This window comes from Stegostoma tigrinum, chromosome 26 (genome assembly GCF_030684315.1).
Source record: "Stegostoma tigrinum isolate sSteTig4 chromosome 26, sSteTig4.hap1, whole genome shotgun sequence".
Taxonomy (NCBI): domain Eukaryota; kingdom Metazoa; phylum Chordata; class Chondrichthyes; order Orectolobiformes; family Stegostomatidae; genus Stegostoma; species Stegostoma tigrinum.
In genome coordinates, this window is record NC_081379.1 from 28,047,378 (window position 1) to 28,071,837 (window position 24,460).

A 24,460-nucleotide genomic window follows, 5' to 3' on the forward strand; every position below is an offset into this window, starting at 1 on the left:
GAGGCGGATACAGGCTGGGTTCATCTAGCTCCACACTTTGTTAAGTGCAGATGGTCAGTTGGGTTTACTTGTCCTTTCAGATATTCACTGGCTTTGTTGCATGACTTCCTTAGATCTGATAACAGCCTTGCACAACTGCGCAAACCGTCAACGCAAACTCCCTCACCCCAAACCTAGGTGAGAAACCGTAAAGCAATTTGGAAGTCCGTCCATGAAGGCAGTCATTGGGGAAGACATGGTAAAGGTTGGGCATAGGGAGTTGTAGATTATTGCCTTGCTTTTTATTAATTGTTTATATGAGAGGCTGCTGGAAATGACATCTGGCAAGTTAACCATCCTAGTGAAACATTGTGTTTGTGTTACCTTTTAACCCCATTTGCCACAATATATTTTTGGCAATCACTACTTGAAAATATCCCACATCTCAGTGTATTGTGTTGATGCCCACCCCCCTCAAAATTAATGTGTATTTAAAAAGGAGACAGAACTTCAAATACACACCAATTAAAGAATTGCAATGATGGATATCATGTCACACATTTGACCACAGTGCCATAGACCAGAATTCGAACCTAAACTTGATGCTAGGTAAATAGGAGCAAAGGAAGAAGCTAACCAATAATGTGATGATAGTCAACAGTCACCAGCAACATCATTCGAGATGAAACAGATTGTGTGTTACTTGTAGAAACATAGGAACATGAATCAGTGATTCAGCCCCTGCCCAACTCTCTCTTGATCTGTTGTGCAAGGGAATTGAGATCCTGGAGTACTATTGTAATGATGTCATGAACGCGCACGTCACTGAAAATAAATCCCATAGCATGGGCAGAATTAGATTTCACATTAGAATGAGTGCCCTGGAATACCTCTACACCAGGCCATACTACAACATTGGCATGAACACCCAAAAGAAGATGTATCTTAGATATGGAGCATTCTAAGTCAGATCCTAATATTATTAACATTACCATGTATGACAGTATGCAATGTAAAAGTACAAAAAAATGATGATGTCTCAGCCCAAAGAGAGTCCTCAATTCTGCCGTCTCGCCAACCAGTTCCTACAAAAGCCAAACCTGATGTGGCATCAAACTACATGGTAAAAAACAATTAGGTCGATACCTCAATTTCATTTCTGACCAAACAGGTATATTTTAAATTCGATTACTAAAATCTCTCATTTTTGTGCAGCACTTCCAAATTGACAATACCGTCAAATTATGCTCAATGCCTTATTCATCATAATTCATCTCTCAAATTCTTAAAGCAACAATACTGGCATTTATTGCAAGAACCATGTAGAATTACTGATAATGTTGCAATATATTATCGAAATACATTTAATTTGCAGCGTACCAACAGAATTCTTGCCAATAAGGCACAGTACACAGCTGCAGAGCATTATACTCATAAAATATACAATTGTAATTTTCATGATTTAATATAATACAGTGAGATATGAAGCCAGCATACAAAGTATTCACAACCATGGAAACATAGTTCTGAATCATATATATTCTCCGCAGAAATTTTTAAAAATATTAAAATCCCCTGCTGGCTTGTCATGATACTCATGTGAAAATCTTGTTTGCTCCTTAAACTACTACACAAATCTCCTTTGATAACAGGACTGGTATTTTTAAAAGCAACCTGTCAAACATTTCGGATAACATGATTAAAGCCTTCACTTCTACACAAGCCTTGCAAATCGAGGAAATTATACCTGTCACAGTAGCTTACCATTATTAACACTACTTTTTTTGATCTAGCTAAGTTATTAAAATGCACAAAGGCACTACAAATGAAGTTAATTAACACTAGGGCCTGTAACTCAAGCAACAACATCTTTTAAGTTAAAATTTAAGACTGGTTGATTAAAGAGAGAGGCATTTAAACATAAATTATGGCCAGATTTGCACAAGAATGGAAGCACAAGCTGACGCTTCTGGGAGTGACGCGCAACTTCAAATGTAAAGAGTAAATCCATTAAACAGGTCTAACGTAGAAACATAGAAGACGGGAGCAGGAGGAGGCCATTCAGGCCTTCGAGCCTGCTCTGCCATTCTTCACGATTATGGCTGATCATCCAACTCAATAGCCTAATCCTGCTTTCTCCCCATAACTTTTGATCCCTTTAGCCCCAAGTGCTATATCCAGCTACTTCTTGAATACATTCAATGTTCTAACATCAACTATTTCCTGTGGTAATGAATTCCACAGGCTCACCACTCTTTGGTGAAGAAATGTCTCCTCATGTCCACCCTAAATGATCTCCCCTGAATCCTCAGATTGTGTCCCCTGGTTCTGGACACACCCACCATCAGGAACATCCTCCCTGCATCTACCCTGTCCAGTCCTGTTAGAATTTTATAAGTCTCTATGAGAGTTCCTCCCTCATTCATCTGAACTCCATCAAAATACAATCCCAACCTAGACAATCTCTCCTCATTCGTCAGTCCCACGATCCCTGGAATCAGCGTGGTAAACCTTTGCTGCACTCCCTCGAGAGCAAGGGCATCCTTCCTCTGGAAAGGAGACCAAAACTGCACACAATATTCTACGTGTAGCCTCACCAAGGCCCTGTATAACTGCAACAACATATCCCTGCTCCTGTACACGAAGCATCCCACAATGAAGACCAACATACCATTTGCTTTCTTTAACACCTGTTGCACCTGCATGCTTACCTTCAGCAACTGATGTACAAGGGCGCCCAGGTCCCACTGCGTACTCCCCTCTCCCAATTTTCAGCCATTCAGGTATGAAGTAATTCAAATGCAAGTCATGAAAATTGAGATGCTGCATCTCACAGTTCTCTTTCAGAGCCAATATCACTGTGAATTCCCAGAAGTTAGGAAGTGGTATCTGCATTCAACAAAGTGAAAAGTTCCAGGAATATGGAATCACACTTTGTTTTCCACTGTATTGCATTATCAAGCACCCTCTGGTCACAGATTGGGAATATTACAGATCCTCTAATTCAAACTCTACAATATTCCTTAACCAGTTCATATTTTCTCATACAGTCAATCATTATTGTAGTCCACCTCAGCTGCCTTTCTAGGTCTGCCAGATCATGTTGAACTTTCAGTAATTTTATACATTTAACACCTTACCGTTAAATATGTCCCATACTGATTCTACTTTGAAAGTCTAGAGCTGAGATTGCATGTCAGTTTGAAGTAGCCTGAAAGCAAACACAGTGTGCAAACTCACCACACCACCCAATTCCTTGAAATCAAATTTCTAAAGGATGTTCACACTGAATAAATAGCTGAAATTAAAGCAGAATTCATCAGAAAACTTTGAGCAGCATTAGCAAGCAGGATTACTTCCTGACCTTTCAAATGTTTCACTTTGCTTCACTCCAAAGCAGGCCTCTCTATCCTCTGCCTTCTACTCTATTCTTACCTTGCTTCGTTTAATCTTGATGAGTATCATCTCATCTTTCAACAGCAAATAAGCACCCTACAGCCGAACTGTACAGTTTGTTCAATTTCGGATCATAACCTCTGCTTCAATTGTCATTGATTTTGTTTAACATTTACACCTCCTTGAGACGCATCCGTTTTTTAAACTTGACTTGGTTGTCACCATTTTTTGGCCTTGCACTATTATCACTTTTGTTATTTAATTACTGCTGTCTTCAACCACTTCACAGATCTTTCCCTCACTTCCTTTCCATGTCTCATCCTCCCCTGCCTCTGTACTTGTTTTAAATTTTTTGTCTCTAAATTTCCCTCGTCCTAGTAAAAGGTTACCAACCTGAAACATCAAATTGGAGGTTACAGGGGATGCAAGGGGCCTCCAATGTGGCCAAAATGATGTCAAAGCCCTGATTCCAGCATTTCTCTTCCCCTGAAACCTGGCACACACCATTTTACCAATATGGAGTTGCAGGAGGCTGAAAGGGATGAGCTTCCAGTTTGCGCCCCCTTGGTGCACATGTACAGGTCCAGCTGCCTTCAAATGGATGCTATTTTCATTAATTGGATGTGTATTTGAGCAAAAGATCGAAAGCTGCTGGGGAAGTCATTGAGATAGTTTGGATACCAGATAGGTCCAGGCAGCCAAGCTGAAGAGGCAAATTTCTCATTAGAAGAGCACATCAGAATTGGTAAAAGTAGGCATGGCTGTGCATAGTGAAGTTGTCAATGCATTTATTCTCGGAGATTTTTATTGTTTTGGAAGAATGAAACATTCTACAAATGAAAAAAAAAACATTCAGCACCTGAAATGCATTAAATTGTCTGTTGACACAAGCCTGAGGGCTGTCATTGTAGAATCCGTGCTACAAGACTGATTCCATTACCTGTTATTATCACAGTGATGGTCCTGTCAAATTCACACTTTGACAATTCTAAATCTTTGCTGTGGAGCTATGCACACAAAGATGTATATGGGATCAAATACATGAATGCGAAATTTGCTTCCATAAGCAATTCACTACTATAAGGAATTTAGATGTATTCAATACCTTCTTATGAGTGGTGTTACTTTAACAAAGAGGTCATTGATGAACATCTAGAACTTTATTTCATTTTGTTCCAGCATGATTCTTGACAGCATCCATGGTAGACACTAAGTGAGTTGGCATCAAGGGCCACTAGTTGAGTTAGCATGGATTAAGTTTGGGGAGTGTGTGGGAGCTGAGTGGCTGTCTGAGATAAGGGCTACTTTTTGTTACTCTGCTTTTATTAAAACTGGGACAAAGTCCTTTCATAAAGCTTGTTTCCGAACCTGGGGACCCTTGTGTCTCTCTCTGAATTCATCCTGGCTGTAGTAGGTCAGATTTCAGTTTACACCAGCTCCTGAATTAGAACAAGTGGCATTGATGTTCTTTCTCCCAAGTTGGGTTTACGGATTCTGGAATTTTCCAGTGCTCTCAATTAAGAATCAACCCTCTCTGCCAGTAAACTCTGTTCCTCTCTCCACAGCTCCTGCCTGGTCTCCTGTTTCTGTTTTACTACTCAACAATACATGCAGTTAACAAACATTGAATGTGAACATCCCAAATAAAGCATTGATTTTGCGACTCAACCTGTAATAGAATATAATATTGCCTCTGACATATTCAACTGTTACCAGATGCATCATAGTTATGTAGTGTGATTAAAGTGACTGATCAACTCTTACCTGCCACTTAAAGCACCAGGTCTCTTTCGGCAAACAACAGTTGCAATCGAGTGTTTGCCCCCATTTCCCATTTCCTGTTTAACTTCCCACAAGTTTGGGATGCTGGGTCTGACATTAACAATCTTCACACCCTTCTTTGCTTTTGCCCTGTTTGGAGAAACAAAACCATGAATCAAACAGTTCATAAATTAGATTAATGACTAGATTAATGATTAGCTTAATTCTGAAGCTCTGAAAAGTAAAAGCAAATATCCAGAAAATCTCTTGGCATCTTCTCTCAAGGCTCTGACAGTAAGGATAGATCAGGAGAAAAGCTGAAATGGGTAACACACTGCACTGATGGTGTACAGGCTTGAAGAATGGGAGGCAGCTTTCCCACAGTTTGCTCTGATGTTAGTAGCAGCAGTATTCAGCTGAAACCAGCCAAACCAGCACCAGAGATTGGGGAATTTTAAACACAGATTATAACAAGTGTGAAAACATTCCCACCATATTTAATAGTTGTTTAAAAACCACTTTACTAGTAGCTGGCCCACAAATCAGATTGAAAAACATGGTGATTTTCTGCCCATTGGTCTGCGATTAGCTGGTCTCCAAATTAAATGGAACAGGCAGGAGTAGGATCATTTTTAAAGTTTTTACATCATGCAAATAAAAATTACTGAGAAACTAGTGTCTTCCCCAGTGAAGTTCAAATGGCTCTGAATATTTTTATTTTTGAGTTATTTTCAGTGATTTTCATATCATATTAACCAAAGGCGAAGTATACCCTCATTCAAACTATTTATTTCATGATTTTCATTCAATTAATAAAGTTGCACCTGGTTATCACTTTAAATACAAGAAGGAATGAAATTAAAAAGTACGTTCTGCTACACTGCCCAATTGCAATTGTCCAAGAACGATTTTACAGTTGTGATGTTGCAAGTGAATTCAGGAAGAGACTGACCAACAACTTTACTTTGTAAGAATAGGGAACACAAAATTGTTATTCCAGTGCTGATGGAAGGAGTGCTGCTGAATTCGAACACCTCAGTCCCAAAATCCACCATCTCTGTTGGATCTATTTCTCTAGTACACGCTGACCTACCTTAAACACTTAACTGCCCTCCATGTAATCTTGCACCCTACCCAGCCAGTGCTCCACTCCCACCCCAACTAGCACCCTACCTACCTGCCATAGTCTTTACCTGGCGTGCTACACCCAACCAACCAGGCATCCTACCAGCTGACACCCTACTCACCTGACACAATACTTACATGGCACCTACCCCCTCCTCACCACCAACCATCTGACATCTTGCTCTTCCTGCACTTAATATTGCCCTTAATCCTAAAGACTTAGCCATTTTGACAGCAGCTTTCAAAATGGCTATCAAGATCTTTCAATTCAGTATAGAGCAGCTGACTGCTGTGAAAAGTGAACTTGGCTTGCTTTCCTCTGACAATCCAGACTACAAAAGAGCTGTCAGAATTTAAATATGGCTCTGCATTTCTGAGGCTGTCCAAATGAGAATCTCCTGTCAGAAATGAGGATCTCTCTTTTTCCATCAAACAAAAGAGCTGGAGTGCCAGTCTGCATGAGATCACCACTCCTCGAAGTCTGGCCCATTGCAATTTCAAGTGTGATATCAGCTGGATTGCATTCATGAATTCAAAACAAGCAACAATTTTCACGAAATTACAAAATATCAGTTTGTGTCAATGTTAATCCAAAACAACCATCATCTGAAAATGGTATAATCTATATCTTTTATTAAATCCCAGTTAATCATCAGCTGGAGTGGCTTGCATGTCTGGCTGAAATAATGGTGTATAAGATTTGAGAGACCCTTCACATGATTGTATATCAGAGCTTACCAAACTTTTCCCCACTGTGACCCCATTCCACAGCTTGACAATTGCTATAATCCCACACAAGAACTCTAGAGGTGGAGGGCAACGTCTTTGTAACCCACAGACCCTGAGAAAGAACCTGCCCATATTCCTGTAACATTCAAATTCTGGTCTGAAACATTCAGGGATTGCCTGTCCTTCTAGTTACAAATCACTACTCAATGTGCTCAATAGTTTATCAAATCCATTCCAACTTGTATAAGTGTCAATGCTTACTAGAGGTTTTGGGTTTAATTGATCATAGCCTTGGCAAAAGAAAACTTAATGATTTAAAGGGTCATTTCAGGTTAAAAATCAAAATGGGATGAAGATTACCGCACTCCTGTGACCCTTTGCGGAAATAGTCAAGGGATTTAATGCAATGCATTCAAAGCTGGATCGTTCTCATCTTTAAGTGTGTCCCAATGTGCTTTTTCACAAATGGAGAAAAATCAATAGGTGGCAGATGATGAGAAGTCTTGACATCCAAGGGAGGTTGATAGCTACTATTGAACACAACTGGCAGATCAGATATGGAAAATCACAGGAACCTCAACCAGAGCTACAAATCTTCTCAAAACTCCTAAAATCACAGGAGTTGATCTAACCCTTTTTATGGTTGACAGTTTGGGTATTTAGCTGAAGAAGATGATTGTTATGTGTGAAGCTGTGAAATGGCTCTTGCTGCAATTTTATGCAGTCCCTAATAGGAGTCGGATGACAAAAATAAACATTGCCTTCCCAGGGTAGATGTGGATTTTTTTTTAGACATCTAGAAAGATGCCATGGAATGGCTTCCTGGCATTTACCACTTTAAATTAATTCTATGCCCATAGCACTGCGTGCACTATGCACTGAACAAAGTGGAATATCGGTAAAAATGAATTGGAACTAGCCTCCTGAAGTTTTATGACACTGTAATACTCAAGCTGAAGTGTCATGGATGTGGATGGTAATTTAAGCTCTGGGTAATAGTTTAAGACTGTTGTAAAGACCATGCTTTTTTAAAATTTTCAGCATTTTTGTTGCGACCTGAAATGGGAAAAGGATATTTTAAAAACCAAGGATTATTGAAGGATTGCTGCACATTTTTAAAGCAAGTAAGTTGACACTCACTGTAAGGTACTGTTATACAGCCTCTTGTTCAAGCAGTACTGGAAGCCTCGTTTGCAGATGAGCTGGAATCAAGCAGTGTGCAAGAACGGATGGTTGGCTAGCAACAGGTAGATTATTGCAAACTGGTCACTAGTCAACAGACCAATGACAAAGGCCTTCTGCCTGCCAATAACTATGTGATTAGCTCCAGGTACCTGAGCAGCTTGTGGGTATGAATATTTGGGCAGAAACCATTGGACCTCGAGAGGAGAAGGAGCTATTTATTGTTCCGAAGGAAAAAGCTTCTCAGACCTGAAAATAGATACTTTACTTCTGCATTCCAGTTACTGGAGGGTATTACTTTTAACTTAAGTCAAAAAAAACTCTATGGGTGGGAACAAGTCACCTTCCATTTCCTACAAACAAGCAAAAGTATCTGGAGAAATAGGATCGAAATGTAGTGTTCTGATAGTACAAGAATCAGCTCAGCAAACATTGAGAGCAGGGACCAATGAAATGGGTTGCCAAACTTTCACTCCAACCATTAAAACATTTTCATTATCCTGTGTGCGCACATGTCTGTGTGTGTATGCAGGCGCATGCGCCTATGTGTGCACGTGTGTGTGTGTGTGTGTGTGTGTGTGTGTGTGTGTGTGTGTGTGTGTGCACGTGTGTGTGTGTATACATATGTGGGTTTGTATATGTGTATGTGCATGTTTGTGTGTGCATGCACGCGCAGTTGGAGTTTATTAGCAATTTAGAGTTTTAACAATAGTTATCTGTCAAAGGTTCATAAGTGTTTATCTATTGTTCGAATTTATTTATTTGTAACAAATACTCATTCTTACTAAGTACAGAAATCTGATCCATGCTTCTTGTCAATCTGGGACTAAAAGACTGGTAAAATTAGGGGAAGTCTCCATACTTTTGAAAACTTTAACTCTTGTCACAACTTGGGGAAGAGTGGGCCTTGATTTCCAATGTGTCAGCCCAGTGAGGCAAAATACTTTTGACATTGGATCAGTTGCTGTTTATAAATCTCTCCTGATCTTCATTGAGGGAATGGAAATTTTAATTGAGAGACAGATGTCAGAGTTGGCCAATTTAAAATGCTTGTTTTTGCACTACAGCCCAACAAAATTACCAGCCAACTTCATAATGGCTCTGATTGATGCCTCAAAATGCTTTACATGGACACATGCCTCATGTATCACCATTAAACAACACACCAACTACCAACACACAATTCCTGACACCATGGCAGAGGCAAGGGGCCATCTTCCCACCAATCTGACAATTGTATGTTCTGCCAGATCTTAGCTAACGTCACAAACCTCCCTTTTCTTTACTTTTAAAAAGCGATGAACTTTTGTTCAAAATCAGATCATGACACTTCAATGTATTTCAATCCTGCTCCCCTTTTCAGGTGAATTTCAAAATGAGGTAGATAGACATTTTTAACAACCAGTTATCCAGCTTTTAAATAACAGTAGAGAGGTAATCTGGTCTGAAACAAACACAGCTGTGGCGATGGTAACAAGGTCAGTCGGGTGGACCTAGTTTTCTGATTGGACCAGATTAATAACCCCAATCAGGGAGCCCTGGCTGACAGATATGAACAGGAGTCTCTCACATCTGCATTGCCCCATCAGGTTTTGCTTTCTACTGTTTTGCGGCCACATGGGCGTTTTTCCTGATGGTGGAAATATTGACTAAAACTATTTGAACAATGGTGTCTTCCACTGAGTCTCTGCACTTGCACACACAGAACATAGGTGCTGTGTGAAAAATAAGCATTACTGCTGTGTTACAGTAGTGTAGGGGTAACAAAAAAAATACAAGCAGGGGATTTAGCATCTCCTCAGTTCAGGGGACTGACTCCGAGCTGGCAGGCCACAGACAATGTACTGTGGGGAAAGTTCCTAATAATAAAAAAAACAGGAGCTTCAGACATCCAATTCACTCTGAGAGCTGGCACCAATTCAAGCATTATGCACGTGTAAATGAAGGACAAGTTGGTGATGGGATATTGGCCTCTGTGGAATCATTTCAACTGTAGCTGCTACCGAGGTGTTCTTTGGCTGTCTGAACACTTGTCAGCTGCACAGCATTGGCCATCTGCTTTATAGACAACCCCTCCATGTCCTGCTTGAGCCACAAAACTGATGGAGTCAAATTCGAGAAAGTGTTGTGCTTTGCGTGGATCTGGATGGTAATGTTATTCAATTGTTTACATTGGCTCTTGTCAAACTCCAAGCATGATCAAATGAAATCTCCAACGGTGTTTTTTCCAATTTTCCACTATAAACTTGGCAAACATCTCGAGTAACAGCATAAGCGACATTTCCTGCATTTCTTCAGCTTTCAATTGGTGTAATGGAAATTGCAACTCCCACCCTTCAAATGTAGTAGAATCAGATCAAACAAAATCCACTGCTTCAGTTGGATTTATCAAAATCAATTCTGACAGTTTGGGTGCTGAAGAGCTGCTACAGTTGGGTTTGATGATAAAGGTTTTAAAACCACTCAAAAAAAAGTGGTCATAACCGAACTAGATTTGGGAAATTGAGGAAGTGGGGACAGGACGTCTAGAATTCACACTGAACTTCACTGTTTGTAGGAATTATTGGGATACCAGACCATCAAGATGGACCTTTCACCAATTAAAATAAACAGGTATTGTTCAGACAGATTAATATATGAGGGCTTTTATCTTTTAACTCTTAATAGCCTAACAAGACTACAATGAAGCCACAGTCCCCTGTTTTATATAAAAATGGAAAATTCCCATTACAGCAAAATGAGAGCTGACTATGTGCACATTACACAAGTCAATGTAAGCGCTGCCTGCAGGGTTAACAAACATTGTTAGTCAAAAGCTTGACGTGTGTATTTCCCATGAATTTTGAAAGAGAATGTGGCAATAAATTTAATGGTTTTCATTTATAGAAATAATACAACTAATTTATTTCTTACTAGCAAGTGCAAATATATACTGTTTGTCATGTGATGTTGTGTTGCTGACATGTTTTTTAACTGGTATGCTCAAGCTGTGAATTATGGATGAGGTCCTATCACTTTAATGCTCACACTCTAGATCCTGAGATGGTGATGCCTTCATTAGCTTAATTTGTCTCAGAGGAAGAATCCCACTTCTATACCTCTTCAATGGCCAGACCAGAAGTTGGACCTATTCATATGTTACTGTTTGTGCATTTAGGTCTTTGGACCAAGACATTATGATTTAAAATTGAATATCTCAAAAAACTTTTCTAAAATTAAATAATTATGTCCTCAGGTAGTGATAATATCAAACTATATTTATCCAAATCATTTGCATAGATAAATCCAAACGCTCCTTGATGGTCACTGGCAGGGAATAGGAAACAGACTTGACCCCAAGCTCAAACACTCAAATTTCAGGCTAATATTACACAAATCTACAGTAATTTTATTTGAAATTTCTTTAACAAATGTAGATGCTTAAACCCGAGATTTAAAGAAAACACTGACCTGAAATCCACTGAACAAACTCTTCATATTTTCAGAGTAAGTGCTTTACAAAAGGAGCTTCAGCATGGACACAATTCTAATTCATTAAAAACTTATCATTTTATCAAAAATCAGAACGGCCAGCTGACAGTAAGAATTACTCTACATGCTTAAGCATTTTTTAAAATGTGACTATAGTGCAATAGGCCATTCTGTCCACCATTCAGCATGGCTATGCTGATAATCCTCAATTCCATTCTCCAGTTTTAACCCCATAGCCTTTGATCCCCTCACTGTGGAAAAGTTTGTGTATTTTTCTCAGCCTTGAAGACACGTTAGAACTCAGTCTCAACAGCACTCTGTGGTAAATAATTCCACAGATTCACTACTCTGAGAGAAACAAATTCCTCCCTGTCTATGTTAAACGGGTGACCCCTTGTCATTAGATGATGCCCTCTGATCCTATATTCAATAAGCAAAAACAGTCTCTCTGCATCTGAGCTGACAAGTCTCGTGAGAAACTTATTTGTTTCAGTAAGTTTCTCTCTCATTCTTCGAAACCCAAATGACTCCAACTTTTCCAATGTCTTTACTTTAGTAAGTGGCCTCTTGTGGCACAGTGGCAGTGTCAGGAGGCCTAGGTTCAAGTTCCATCTGCTCCAGAAGTGCGTCATAGCATGCCAAGTTTTTTTTAAAACAATGTAAGAGTCCTCTTTTGCATAATATCAATGCTAACAGCACAATCTCAGAAAGGAAAGAAAGGAAAGTATTAAATAACAGCTCGCTTGTCAAAAACGCATATCAGTTAATTGAAATAATACCTTATAAATTCTTGTCTGTAAATTCCTGCCATTCCCACTGGTCTCATCAGTCTTCAGCCAACTCAGTGATCACGTTTTAGGTCAGCTGACAGTTTGCCTCTTGTCTCCTCACCAGATGACCAATGGTAATTAAGGTTACCAAGAATATAGCTGAACTAGGGGTGCAACCACAGTCATTGCACATTAGCCTGAAGACGGTCTTTGTCACATTGCATAACGGACACATCCATGACAAAGCTGACTGAATGGCACCACAGTCTGCAGTAGGCTTCACCCTGCAGGCCATATTGGTGCTACAGTGGATCTCAGAAATTCACAAAGTATCAATGTTTCCCTTTATTTTCAGTGTACAATTTAGAAGTATTCCTTCAATCTAACAACGTTTAATTTGACAACTGACTTAAGGCAAAATGCTGCAGATATTAAAAATATTAAGTTCACCACAGCACCTAGATATAACTTTCGGATGTAAAACAAAGCAAATATATTTATTACCTACATTACAATGAGGACTAGACTTAATTGCCTATAAAGCACTTTGAGACATCCCAAGGTCATGAAATGTGAATTCCCTTTTGTTCAATCTTGGGTGATAAAATACCTTGCAAAAATCAAAGAAAGAATGTTAGTTTGGATTGAAAGAAAGTTACCTATACAAATGGTGCCCGGTGTCTATTAAATGTTATTACCAATTCTTTGGACTATCTTTAAAAAACCTTGACATTCCCTCCTATACGAATCAGACTCAACACTCCCTACTCCATTGCTTAACAAATGGCAGTGAATAAACTGGTAAATAGGAATCAAACTGGACAGTAAATTGTTTCAAAATAATTGTGGGTGATAAGTTCATTCTGCATTACTTCCTCCATTTTCTTTGCTTCGAATCACATCTCTCGTATAGGAGATAGTGAACTGCTATCTTAACAGCTTGAACCTATAGTTCTTAGCAGGTGTTTAGCATTTCAGCTATGAATATCAAGAAACCATTGTTTCACAAATTTGAAGATGCCATACAGACTCAATGCATTATTGTAGCATGCGCAGAAATGTCAACTGATGTCCAGGAAACCTTTAGTGACTAACGTTTGATAACCATTGTAATTTATAACACTAACTCAAAGGGACTGCCATGTGTATTGGAAGAAGTAACAGTACATAAATATGTTTTTGAGATAGTAGGAACTGCCGATGCTGGAGTCAGAGATAACAAGGTGTGAAGCTGGATGAACACAGCAAGCCAGGCAGCATCAGAGTGGCGGGGCAGGGAAGCTGATGCTTCAAGACTGGACCCTTCTTCAGAAAATGACTTAGTTTAACTGAGAAGCAACAAATAATGATTCCGGTATTTCCGCTATTAATTATTATCACTCAGATTAATAATAACTAATAAAAGCATTGTTATTGATCTCTAAGTAATAGGGAATTGCAAGACACCTATGTCAATTTTACAGAAATATATTCGCCACATTGTTTAAGTATTGTACTTGTGTCTTTTTTGTGCAATTCTTTTTAACTAGTTACATTGTCAAATTTGAAACTAAATGCTCCAAACTCACTCCTGATCATATTTAATTATATTCATGGTGTGAACATATTTAGCCAGAATTTATGGAAACCAACCAATGAACTGCACGATTTGTTAAATTTGTCTTCACATGTTTAATTTCTACAAGATTTTGTGCAGTAAGTTGTTGCAAGTGGGAGATTGAAACAGCACAGTACTCTTTATGAGGCATCTGGGATTTATGAACAAGCCAAACAACCGTGTGCTTCCTTAAGAAAATCAGATTGAAGAATAATTGAAGATTAGAATGGGATCTGCACCCAGAAGGATGAATTAATATTGTGAATTAAATGTCAAGTAACAAACAAAATGAAAAGAGGGACAGAAAGTGTCAATTCGGCAGAAGAGATTAAAAAAAAGCAAAAGGTTGTAGAAACATCAAGATAATTTAGATAATTTTAAAATTACCAATGACAATTACGAAACAAAGGAATAGGATTCAACACCGGTAAAAATTAATTTTCAGTGCCAGAGAGGTTTTTTATCAGTAAAATGAAAAGTTATAACACCATTAAAAGGTTATTTAAACTGAAATGAAAGAAGCTACATATGGACAGGGAACCAGATGATGAGATGCCATTTTAGCTCAGTTTAAATAAGGACAGTAAATTTAATATTTAACTGCACATTTGTGCTCAGCTGTAGTCATTGACCAATTCATGAATAGCATTAGCATCGTCATTATTACACAGCAAATTCTTACCCCTGATCTTTGGAATGTTTGAAAAGTAAGGTTAGAACTTAGGTTAGGAGTAATAATTGCCAATTTATGTGAGTTGGAAAGATCTTAATGCTTCAAGGCTGGAATCATCTGGAACACCCTATTCATCCTCTTTTCAGTCTAACTCTAAGGAAGAGTTCAGGTCCTCCCCTGCATCCAGCTCCAATTGTTTTTATAGCATCATGTAGTGCAGGACTAAGCAGATGGTCACAACATTAGGCACTCCTGCTTGTCCATTCAAGGTTAGTGCTACCCAACCAGTCAAGGTCACAGAAATACATCCTCAAGATTCTACAGGTCTGTTCAATGCAGGGACATAGGAGTCGATGAGCTTGGTGCAACATCTCTCTGCCACCATGGCTAGGTACCAGATGTGGTCAGGAATCACCTTTTTCAGAGAATTTCCCCAACAGTTATCTAGAAAGTCTGGTTGCTGATGAGAGTGCGCAAGAACTGGAAGGAATCACAATATCTGGCTAAGAACAGGGCACTGACTTGCAACATGCTCTTCTTATGGTCATACAGCAGCTGGCCATTCAGTGACAGGTAGCCATCTGTCTGTCTTTAGTACTTTGATGGTTGCATAAGAACAAGTGATGGCTCCTGGACCTGAGAAAATCCATCAGGGGTGGAAAATCCCTGGTGCCTGATTGGCTGATTTGTTTCAGATTGGAAACATACCCCATCCTTTGGCAGAAGACATTGGTGGCCTGCCTGATGGCATGATGAGCTACTGACTGTGAGACAGTACCCATGTCTTCGGTTGATCTTTGGAAAAACGAATATACTTTGGCTGCACACAGAGAGCCACTACAGGGGTCTGGGATGCCTCAAATAATTATAAACAAGTATAATTGTTCAAGAGCAACTGAGCTTTGAGCTGTACAGCCTCCTATAACATTGTTTTTGCAAGGAGCTGACTCTCAATGGCATTCCTGGTGCGTTCCTCCTCTTGCAGCCTTCTGCTGTGCTCCCCTCACCAAGGATGTACAAACAATTCTGCTACAATGCATATTTTGTGAACATGAATTGGTTATAACACGACTAATGAATAGTAAATGCTGTATAGATATAGCAATTTTATACAGCAATTTCCCTGGAACGTGATTTTTGATGGTGATTTTCTGTAGAGCAAGGTCACGCAAGAACACAACCATTGCATTATAGCAGAACTATCTGTATCTGGAAGGTTTCTCCCATCTATTCTACCCATTACCTGCTCCCCGCTGAACTCCCTCAGCTGCCACTTGGTCATTGACGAAGGCTTGCTCTATCAATCTCTGCTAACAAAGGAATGCCTACAGCCTCACATCCCCCTTATGTCTCTATCTCCTTGCTGTTCACAAATACAAACCAGTCAGCAGAGGCAATAATCCTGGTTGATGAGTGAAGGTGATATCTCCATTTCCAAATTACGTCAGCCAATGCATCCGTTTGCTCTCAGGACTCCTCACTGTGTGAAACCTGAGACCCTGCAAGCTCATGCTCACTGCATTTCGGGATTGAGAATTAAAAGGTGCTATTCAAACGTTCCTGAATGAACATGACAATCACATGGCACCACAGTTCCCCCACAGCTCCCCTTGGTAGATAAGCTTGCTCCTTGAAACTATCGGGATGCAGTGAGCTTTCAGTGTTCCAACTGAATATCTTAGCCCCCAGAGCTGGACTTGAACAGACAACTTTCTCACTTGAAGGCCTGTACTATCGACTGATCTACAGGTGGCACTCTGCACAGCTGGATTCACTCTGTACAGTGAAGTGTAGGTAGAACAAGATTTTAATTCAAATATCTTCGCGTGAAAAAAGAACCATGGTGTGAGTCTATGGAAAATATGACCGCCTGGAGCAAAATCCATTGCTCCTGTCTTACTGCGGTCCCACTGTTCACCAATGGATGAAGAAGCATTAGTTTATGACAAAGTAAGTTATCTGTGACAACAGAATGAGACACACACTTCAAAGAAAATACTACAGGAATTAATAAAGTGTGCCTCCCTCCAGACCTACAATGCTTATACTATTCTAAAATGTTCAGCATCAGATTTTCACACCATACCTTTTCACCATTAATACTTGGAGACCTATGAATTTCCAACTTCTGTTTCCTGAAAATCATAATGACTGCAGCTGCCACTGAGAGTTTAATGGGTTGAAGAGAACAGGCCCCTGCAGCTCCTAATTGGTCAAAATGCCTCGTGCTTTAGAAAGAGTTGCATTTACTCTGAGTTTTAACAGGCTTTCAAACAACTACTGTTTGATTTCTACCACATTATTAGCTTTGTGGAGTAATTTGGAAGCCCCATTATTATTTTAGTTTTGTGATGTTTTGAATTTCTCTGCTTATCAAGAAAGGAACAAAAAGAGCTTTCACTATCCTCAGCCTGTGCCAGCATCAAACATTCACAGGCCAGGTAAAGCATTGTTAAATCAAGAATGTCAGCTCTGACTACTGGTCCTATGTCATTTTCAGCGAACAACTCCTCCTGCAAAGATGTAACATTTCTACACAACTTCCAGCTGCTTTATAATAGATATCTCAAGGCTAAAACCTTTGAGTTATGCAGTTCAGTTCGATTAAAAATCTACTTAGATTACTCTTCATAATAACTCAGTTTCAATACAAACAATTCCTTGTCAATTTATTGGAAACATATTTGACTCCACTTCAAGTATGAGCACAAGAGAAAAAAGAAAATCAGAGCAAATGAGAGCAAGAGAGGGATCAGATAAGACGCAACATTTTGAAGGAAGAGTGAGGGACAGAGCAAGTGAGGTCAACAGAGTAACAGAGGAGCACATTTATTTTAATGCTCATGATTCAATTAGATGTGAAACAATGCACACACATCCTAATGTTTTAAGCATCATTTTTCATCCTTCCTTGCTTTTATGGATGGCAAAAAAAATCAACAAAGAGCCTTCTCACTGTATGTAGCAATGCTATACCCATAGAAACAACAATGTTGAGCAAAACATCTTTGGATTAGTGGAAAAGTATGAAGAGGCATTTTCAAGACCTTATAGAGGTTCGTAAAATCATGACGGGCTTGGATAGGATGAATAGTGAAGGTCTTTTATCCCACGGTAAGGGAGTCCAAAATTAGTGGACATGGGTTTAAGGTCAGAGGGAATAGATATGAAAGGGACCTAAGGGGTAACTTTTTCATGCAGAGGGTGGTGTATGAGTGGAATGAGCTGCCAGAGGAAGCAGTGGAGGCTGGTACAATTACAACACGTAAAAGACATCCAGATGGGTACATGAATATTAAGTGTTTAAAGGGATATGGGCCAAATGCTAGCGAATGGGACGGGATTAATTTAGGACATATAGTCGGCATTGGACCGAAGGGTCTGTTTCCATGCTGTGCAATTCTATGGCTCTATGAGAACTGTATAAAAGTTTATTTAGATTAAAAATTCACAATTTTGACTGGATCCTCTCAGGATATCTGTGCTTATAACTGAGGCTGGTCAGAATCCATCAAGTTAAAAAAACGTGCACCAGTTACAACAGGGCCCAATATCCCAGTCTGGGGAAAGGCAGAATTGAAGATGAAATCTAGATATCAATCAGGTCTGAAAGTATAGTCAAATCCTGTTCCGCTACGATTGTGTTCCATTCGTTCCAGATTGTTATGTGCTGGCAGCAGTTATTTCAAGGCTTCTCCATATTTGCTACACAGAACAGGGCATCTCTGGCCTACCTCAGGGCTTTGTGCTGTAAGAATATAAAGCATTACAGAAGCATTGATCTAGCTGAGATACTTAGAAGCAGCCTAAGCCTTACTTACGCCAAGGCAATCAATCCTGACAGGCATCAATTGCCTGTTCTTGAAGAAGGTCGTTACTTTTTGTTTTAATAAATATGTTTGTCTGGAGGGTTGGTGGCTTGATATCAAATTGATAGTGCTCATTCACAGGTATGTTTAAAGTAAAAGGGCTTGGATTTATATAGTGCCTTTCAACATCTCAAAATGTTTCAAAGTGGTTTATAACTGTAGTAGCCGTTTCAAAGTTACATTGTTGGAAACCTGGCAGCTTATTTAGGTACAGCAACTCCCACCAGCCGCATTGAACAATATTGTGACAATGGCCAGATAATCTGCTCCAGCATTAATGATTGAAGGAAATATATTGGCCAGGGCATTGGCACAAACTCCCTTTCTTCAAAGTAGTGCCATTGGATCTCATACCACCTCCAGAATGAATAGTCAAGGCTCTGGATCCATGTCTCATCCAACACCTCTGGCACAGCAGTATTCCCTCAGTACAGCATCACTGTGTCAGCTTAGAATTTATGCTTCCACCTCTAGAATGGGGCTTGAATCCATGTCTTCAGGCTCAAAAGTCACAGTGCTACCAACTGAGCCACAAATATTACAAAACTGTCCATCACTTCGAAATAGTAAGGAGAAAAGTTTGGGCCAAATTTTTTTGTTCAACAAAGTAAATCAGGGTGCTTTATACTTGTGCTGTGCAGATCAAAAATAGTATCCTCAGCATATAATCTAGATCTGATAACTAAACTTACGATTGGAGAAGTTTGGAAATATGATGAAGGAGGCTATTTGACCTGTCGTACCCATCCGTGTGCAAGAGCTGCCAGATCCCTCTATCCCTGCCTTTAGAACAATGCCATTAAGACCATTTTGACTGTCTCTATTCCTTCTGTCAAATTCTGTCACCTTACACTTAGTTCTCTGTATTAAATTCCATTTGCCATTTGTCTACTCATTCTTCTAGCCTATCTCTGGTCTGTTATAGTTGAGACCAAATTTAGCCTCTTTGGCAAATTCAGAAATTTTACTCTGCCTTCCAGGATCCAATTGATTTGTACATAAGTATTTAAAACACAAGTAGGTGGCACTGAGAATTGGGGAGCAGTTCTTTCTGCCTCCTGCAGCATGAACAAAACCCATTTACAATAGTCTGCTGTCTACGTTCTTCAACAAATTTTTTGGCTCTTCTATTCTCTGACCCTTAATTACCTCAGCCAGTCTTTTATGTGGTACCTTATTAAAACCAGATAGAAAGCTTTCATTTGATTTGCTTCAACCTTTTTGTTACTTCATCAAAGAATTCAATTGTATTGGTTAAATACAATCTCTATAACAAATCTGTGCTGCTTTTCTTAACTTAAATCTCTCAAAGAACATCCTAATTATTTCCCTGATTACTATTTATAAATCTTCACTCATCACTGACATTTAACTGATTGACATGCAGTTATAAGGAATTAACATCCTTTTTTGAATAAAGATGTCACATTAGCCACTCTTTAAACCTCCCTCATATCTGGAGAAGATAATGACAAGCCTTCCACTACATCCTTTAGCAATGTAGGATGTAGGACATCCTTTAGCAATGTAGGATGTAAGTCATCCTGAGTCAGTCTTTCCAGTACATACTGTGTATCAATTATCCCCCATCCATTCCCTCCACCATATTCTATTCTACTGATATTTTCCAAGTGTCCTCATCCCCAGTAAATGCCAATACACCTGCTTAGCACCTTCACGTGTGAATCACTTCCTCTGTACCTAATAGGCTTCTTCATGGCCCCTACCACTTTCTTCCTATTTACGTTAGGATCTTTACGTTACCTTTTGGAGAGCAAGTTAATTACTTGCCTCAGGATTTCCAGCCATTGTGTTCTCATATTTTCTCTTTACCAATCTTATCTTCATTTGACATTGTTGACATCTGCACCACACAAGTGCCAAGCAATGACTATCTCTGACAAGGCAGAGCACAACATCTCCCTTGATATCTGAAGGAGGACTGAGGCTCCGAAAACTTGTGTTTTCAAGTAAACCTGTTGGACTATAAGCTGGTGCCGTGTGATTTCCGAATGTGTCCGCCCCAGTCCAACACCAGCACCTCCACTCCTTGAAATTCAGTGACATTACATTGCTGAATCCCCCAATAAATTACCATTAACCAGAAACCAAACTGCAGAAACCATATATATGCTGTAGTTTTAACAATGGGTCAGAGATTGGGAATTCTGGAACAAGAATTCTGAAGCCCTCTTCTTGGGCTCTCAAAAGCCAAACCAGCATCTACAAAGCACAAGTCAAAATGTGATGGAAATATGTTCCACTATCCTGGATGAATGCAGCTCCAATTACATTCAAGAAACCCGGCTCTGTGTAGGACAAAGCAGCCTACTTCACTCGAACCTCAATCTTAACATTTACACTCTTAATTACTGATACACAGCAGCAGCAATGTGCATTAAATACAAGGTGTACTGCAGTGCCTCATCAAGGTGCCTTCCAAAAGCACCATCTAAACACAGGATCTCTCCCACTTAGAAGGAAAATGTCAGGAGATACATCAGAACAGTGCTACCAACAAAATCCCCTCCACACCATGTGCCATCCTGCCTAAGAACCATATCACTATCCTCTCACTATCACTGGATTTAAATCCTACAGCTCCTATTCTATGTGTGTCCCTACACCGCAAGGATTGCACTAGATCAGCAAGGCAGATCACCATCACCTTTCCAAGGGCACCTCATGATGGGCAACAATTGGCAGCAATGACCGCATTCTGTAAAAGGATGAAGAAAAATATTTTTCTCTCAACTTGTTGTATTTGATTACATTTTCACCTGAAAAATTCCAAGCAGCATAAAACTCACTTTTTTGCTGAATTAATTCTCCATTTCCCTATCATCCAACAGTGCTAGCTTTGGTTCCCCTGCCTGTCCCCTCCCTAGCCTTGTTAAAATGTTATCCCAATGCCAGTTATACCACTGCCAGAGAGTTCAGTGGCAAAGTGCTGTTGTGGCTTCCTTTCAAAATGCATTCACGGTCATTACATTGCACTGGTACTAACACTGAAACTGATATCAACTAAGAACATAGAAAAAGGCAAAACAATTTGGCCAAGCCATTCCAATATTTGTAAATTGAACATCAGATGCCTGCATAAGCTCAAGAAAATAAGAAATCTTTTCTCATATTCTCATAATCTCTCCAGCTGATGGACAAATAATATTCCAGTAAACCTTATCACTCTGTGTAAAGGATTAATCAGATTTATTAGATACTAACATTAAATAGAAACAAGCTCAAAATCAACAGATTTCACAACATTACAGTCAAGAAAGTCTTGAATCCATTTCAAAATTAGTATTTCAAAACTTTCATCAATTCTGGAAATCTCAAACACAATTGTGAGGAAGAGCTAAGTATAAACAACACTAGCTCAATCACTGTGCAGAAAGGCACAGCTTTAGTGATAGTGCCTTGAGATGATACACTACGTATACCATCTCACTGCTTCTAACTGCAAACTGGAACCTCACCAAAAGCAATGATTTTACAGCAGACAAAGCTGTCAGTCAAATAGGATTAGCTAAAAAGACATTAAAAAAACTGACAGATCTCTCTCATGTAGTATTTACACTTATAAAACATTATCTCTGCTACAATGAGTGATAGCCTCATCCCTTTCACCAACTTGGTAAGCAATCCCAAATGATTAATTTTGTCTCATTGAATAATATTAAATCAACACTAACACTTGGGTCAACTTGCAACTAATACTCATTAAACAGTCTACTGAAGTAGATGAGGCAAATTCATATAGGCTGGATTCTCCTAATAAAGATCCAAACAAAACAATCAAAGTTACAGTTCCGGAAATTCCCTGGTGTCTCCCCCGTTCACTGCAGAACTTCAAGGGGAGGTTTGTATCTGCAGAAAAGTAGCAGTGGTTATTTTTGCTGTTTTTCCTTTTCTGGCAATTCAGCCAACCTCATGCCAGATTAATGGTTGGAGATGGGACAAATTCTACACAAAACTAGGACCAGTACCTTATCATCAGTTGACTCATTGTACCAAACGGAACACAACCTAACCTCAAAAATAGTTCATTGAAACTCGGGACATTAATGTGTAAGGAACAGAAAACGGCAGTAGGCCATTCAACTACATAACAATTGAGCTTTCTTTATACATCTCAGCAGTCACAACCATTGGAGGCAGATTGCTCCAAATTTACATGAAAAATTGCTTCCTGATTTTTCACCTGAATGGCCTAACTCTAATTTTATGATTTCTTTTTGTTCTCAATTTCACTACAGGTGGAATTAAGTTTTCTGTACCAACAATATCAAATCCTTCTAAGCCTTTAGGTACTGCAATTATTACTCCTCAAAATTGTTGTCTGCAGCAAATAGAAACTAAGTTTATGTAGCCCATCCTCATTTTAATCCCTTAAAATGAGAACACTGCAGAGTCTGAAAGGATCAAAGACATAGATAAGAACTTCAATAGAGGAAGACAATGTTACTGAGATGTATCACATGAATCTGTGTGTTGGATCAGATGTTGTGACAGAAATTCACTTTGGATTCAACTGAGGCTTATGGAACTTGTGTTGGCTCTTTGGAAGAACTCTGGAGCTAATTCCATTTCCCTGCTTTTTCTCAAAGTCTGTTCAATAAGATGGTGTGCTTGCAAGATGGTTCAACCTAAAATAGTAGCACCAAGGTATGGGAATTGGTGGCAAATGTGCAGAGATTGGGGTGTGGGCCTAAGGCGATCATTTCAGTCTTTTTAATATTTACCTGAAGCAAACTCTAGCTCATTCAAAACTAGATTTTGGACTAACAATGTAGAGATGTGAGAAATGTAAAGGTTAGACAAATTGGGATGCAGAATTATTGTTGCATTCTTAGCATACAACAATATTTTGATATATAATAAAATAAAAGTATAATAATAGGAACCTATGCTCAGAGCTAAACTAATCCACATGCCAGCAAAAATATTCTGAGACATTTTGCAGGCATCAACAATCTCCATGACCTCAGTACATACACACCGCAACATAGATAGCTTGAGTCTATGTATCCTGCATTTAAGTGGCCACAGGAGACTTATTCATTTTGAAGGTCTTAACCAAGTTGTCAAAAGCCTGTCACAATTGCGTCAAACACTGATTACAAACAAAAACTTCCTCCAGAGCATTCCTTTTGAAACACACAGACCAGCTTCCACCAAACTGAAGAGAAAGAAGCAAAGAAAATGTATCAAATAGGGTTGTTCACAATACCAGTTAAGGCCAACCATGGTTTCTGCCTGTGGCAGAACTGGTGATCTAGCCCCACATCGCATTAGCTTTGAACATCCTTTCTTTCTTCAGTTTCCAACCAAAGCCAAATATCAGACATCACCAGATACAAAATCTCCATTATCCAGCACAGCCAGTGTTTTAGAACATAATTTCACCATAAACCTTTTTGCAATAAGAGGCATTCTTAATTTATCCTTGACACACTTAAGTTTGGTAACTTGTGGTGCAGTTTTCTTAATACTGTAAATGATTCTTTCACAAAAATAGACAGACCAAATCTGCTTTGAATCCAACTCCTATGAATAATCTGAAACCAAACAACTGGAAATGACTACTAAAACTTTACAGTGCAACTTGCTAGTTATATTGCTGGACAGGAGACAGCTTCTTCGTAAAATATGTAAACATGTTTAAAATGTGTCAACTCGTATCCTTGGGCCTGAAATTTTATTGAGCTGCTGTGTCAGAAATGCACAGTGGCCTTGGAGGAATGATCACGTTTGTGGGCGCGGCCAATTTTAAACTCACTGTTTCTAACTTATATAGTCAATTACACAATACGTGATGGAAAAGAGCAGCACAACCGAATGAAAACCTCTGCTCCATGAATTATCTGTAGTATTGCCAAATGAGAATTCTGGAGCTTAAAATGGT

The 24,460-nt window shown here is 39.2% G+C and overlaps 1 protein-coding gene across 3 annotated transcripts in view; it reads right to left on the reverse strand.

The window, feature by feature from the left end:
• Positions 1–24,460, reverse strand: part of LOC125464333 (transmembrane protein 132C-like) — a 932,328-nt gene that overhangs the window by 564,125 nt on the left and 343,743 nt on the right. For 2 of the 3 annotated variants that reach the window (XM_048556641.2, XM_059655068.1), the window contains one exon: positions 5,140–5,286. The exons of the other annotated variant lie outside the window; for it this stretch is intronic. In XM_048556641.2, the coding sequence (XP_048412598.2) occupies positions 5,140–5,286 (147 nt within the window). The remainder of the gene's footprint in view (positions 1–5,139; positions 5,287–24,460) is intronic. 3 annotated transcript variants of the gene reach the window in all.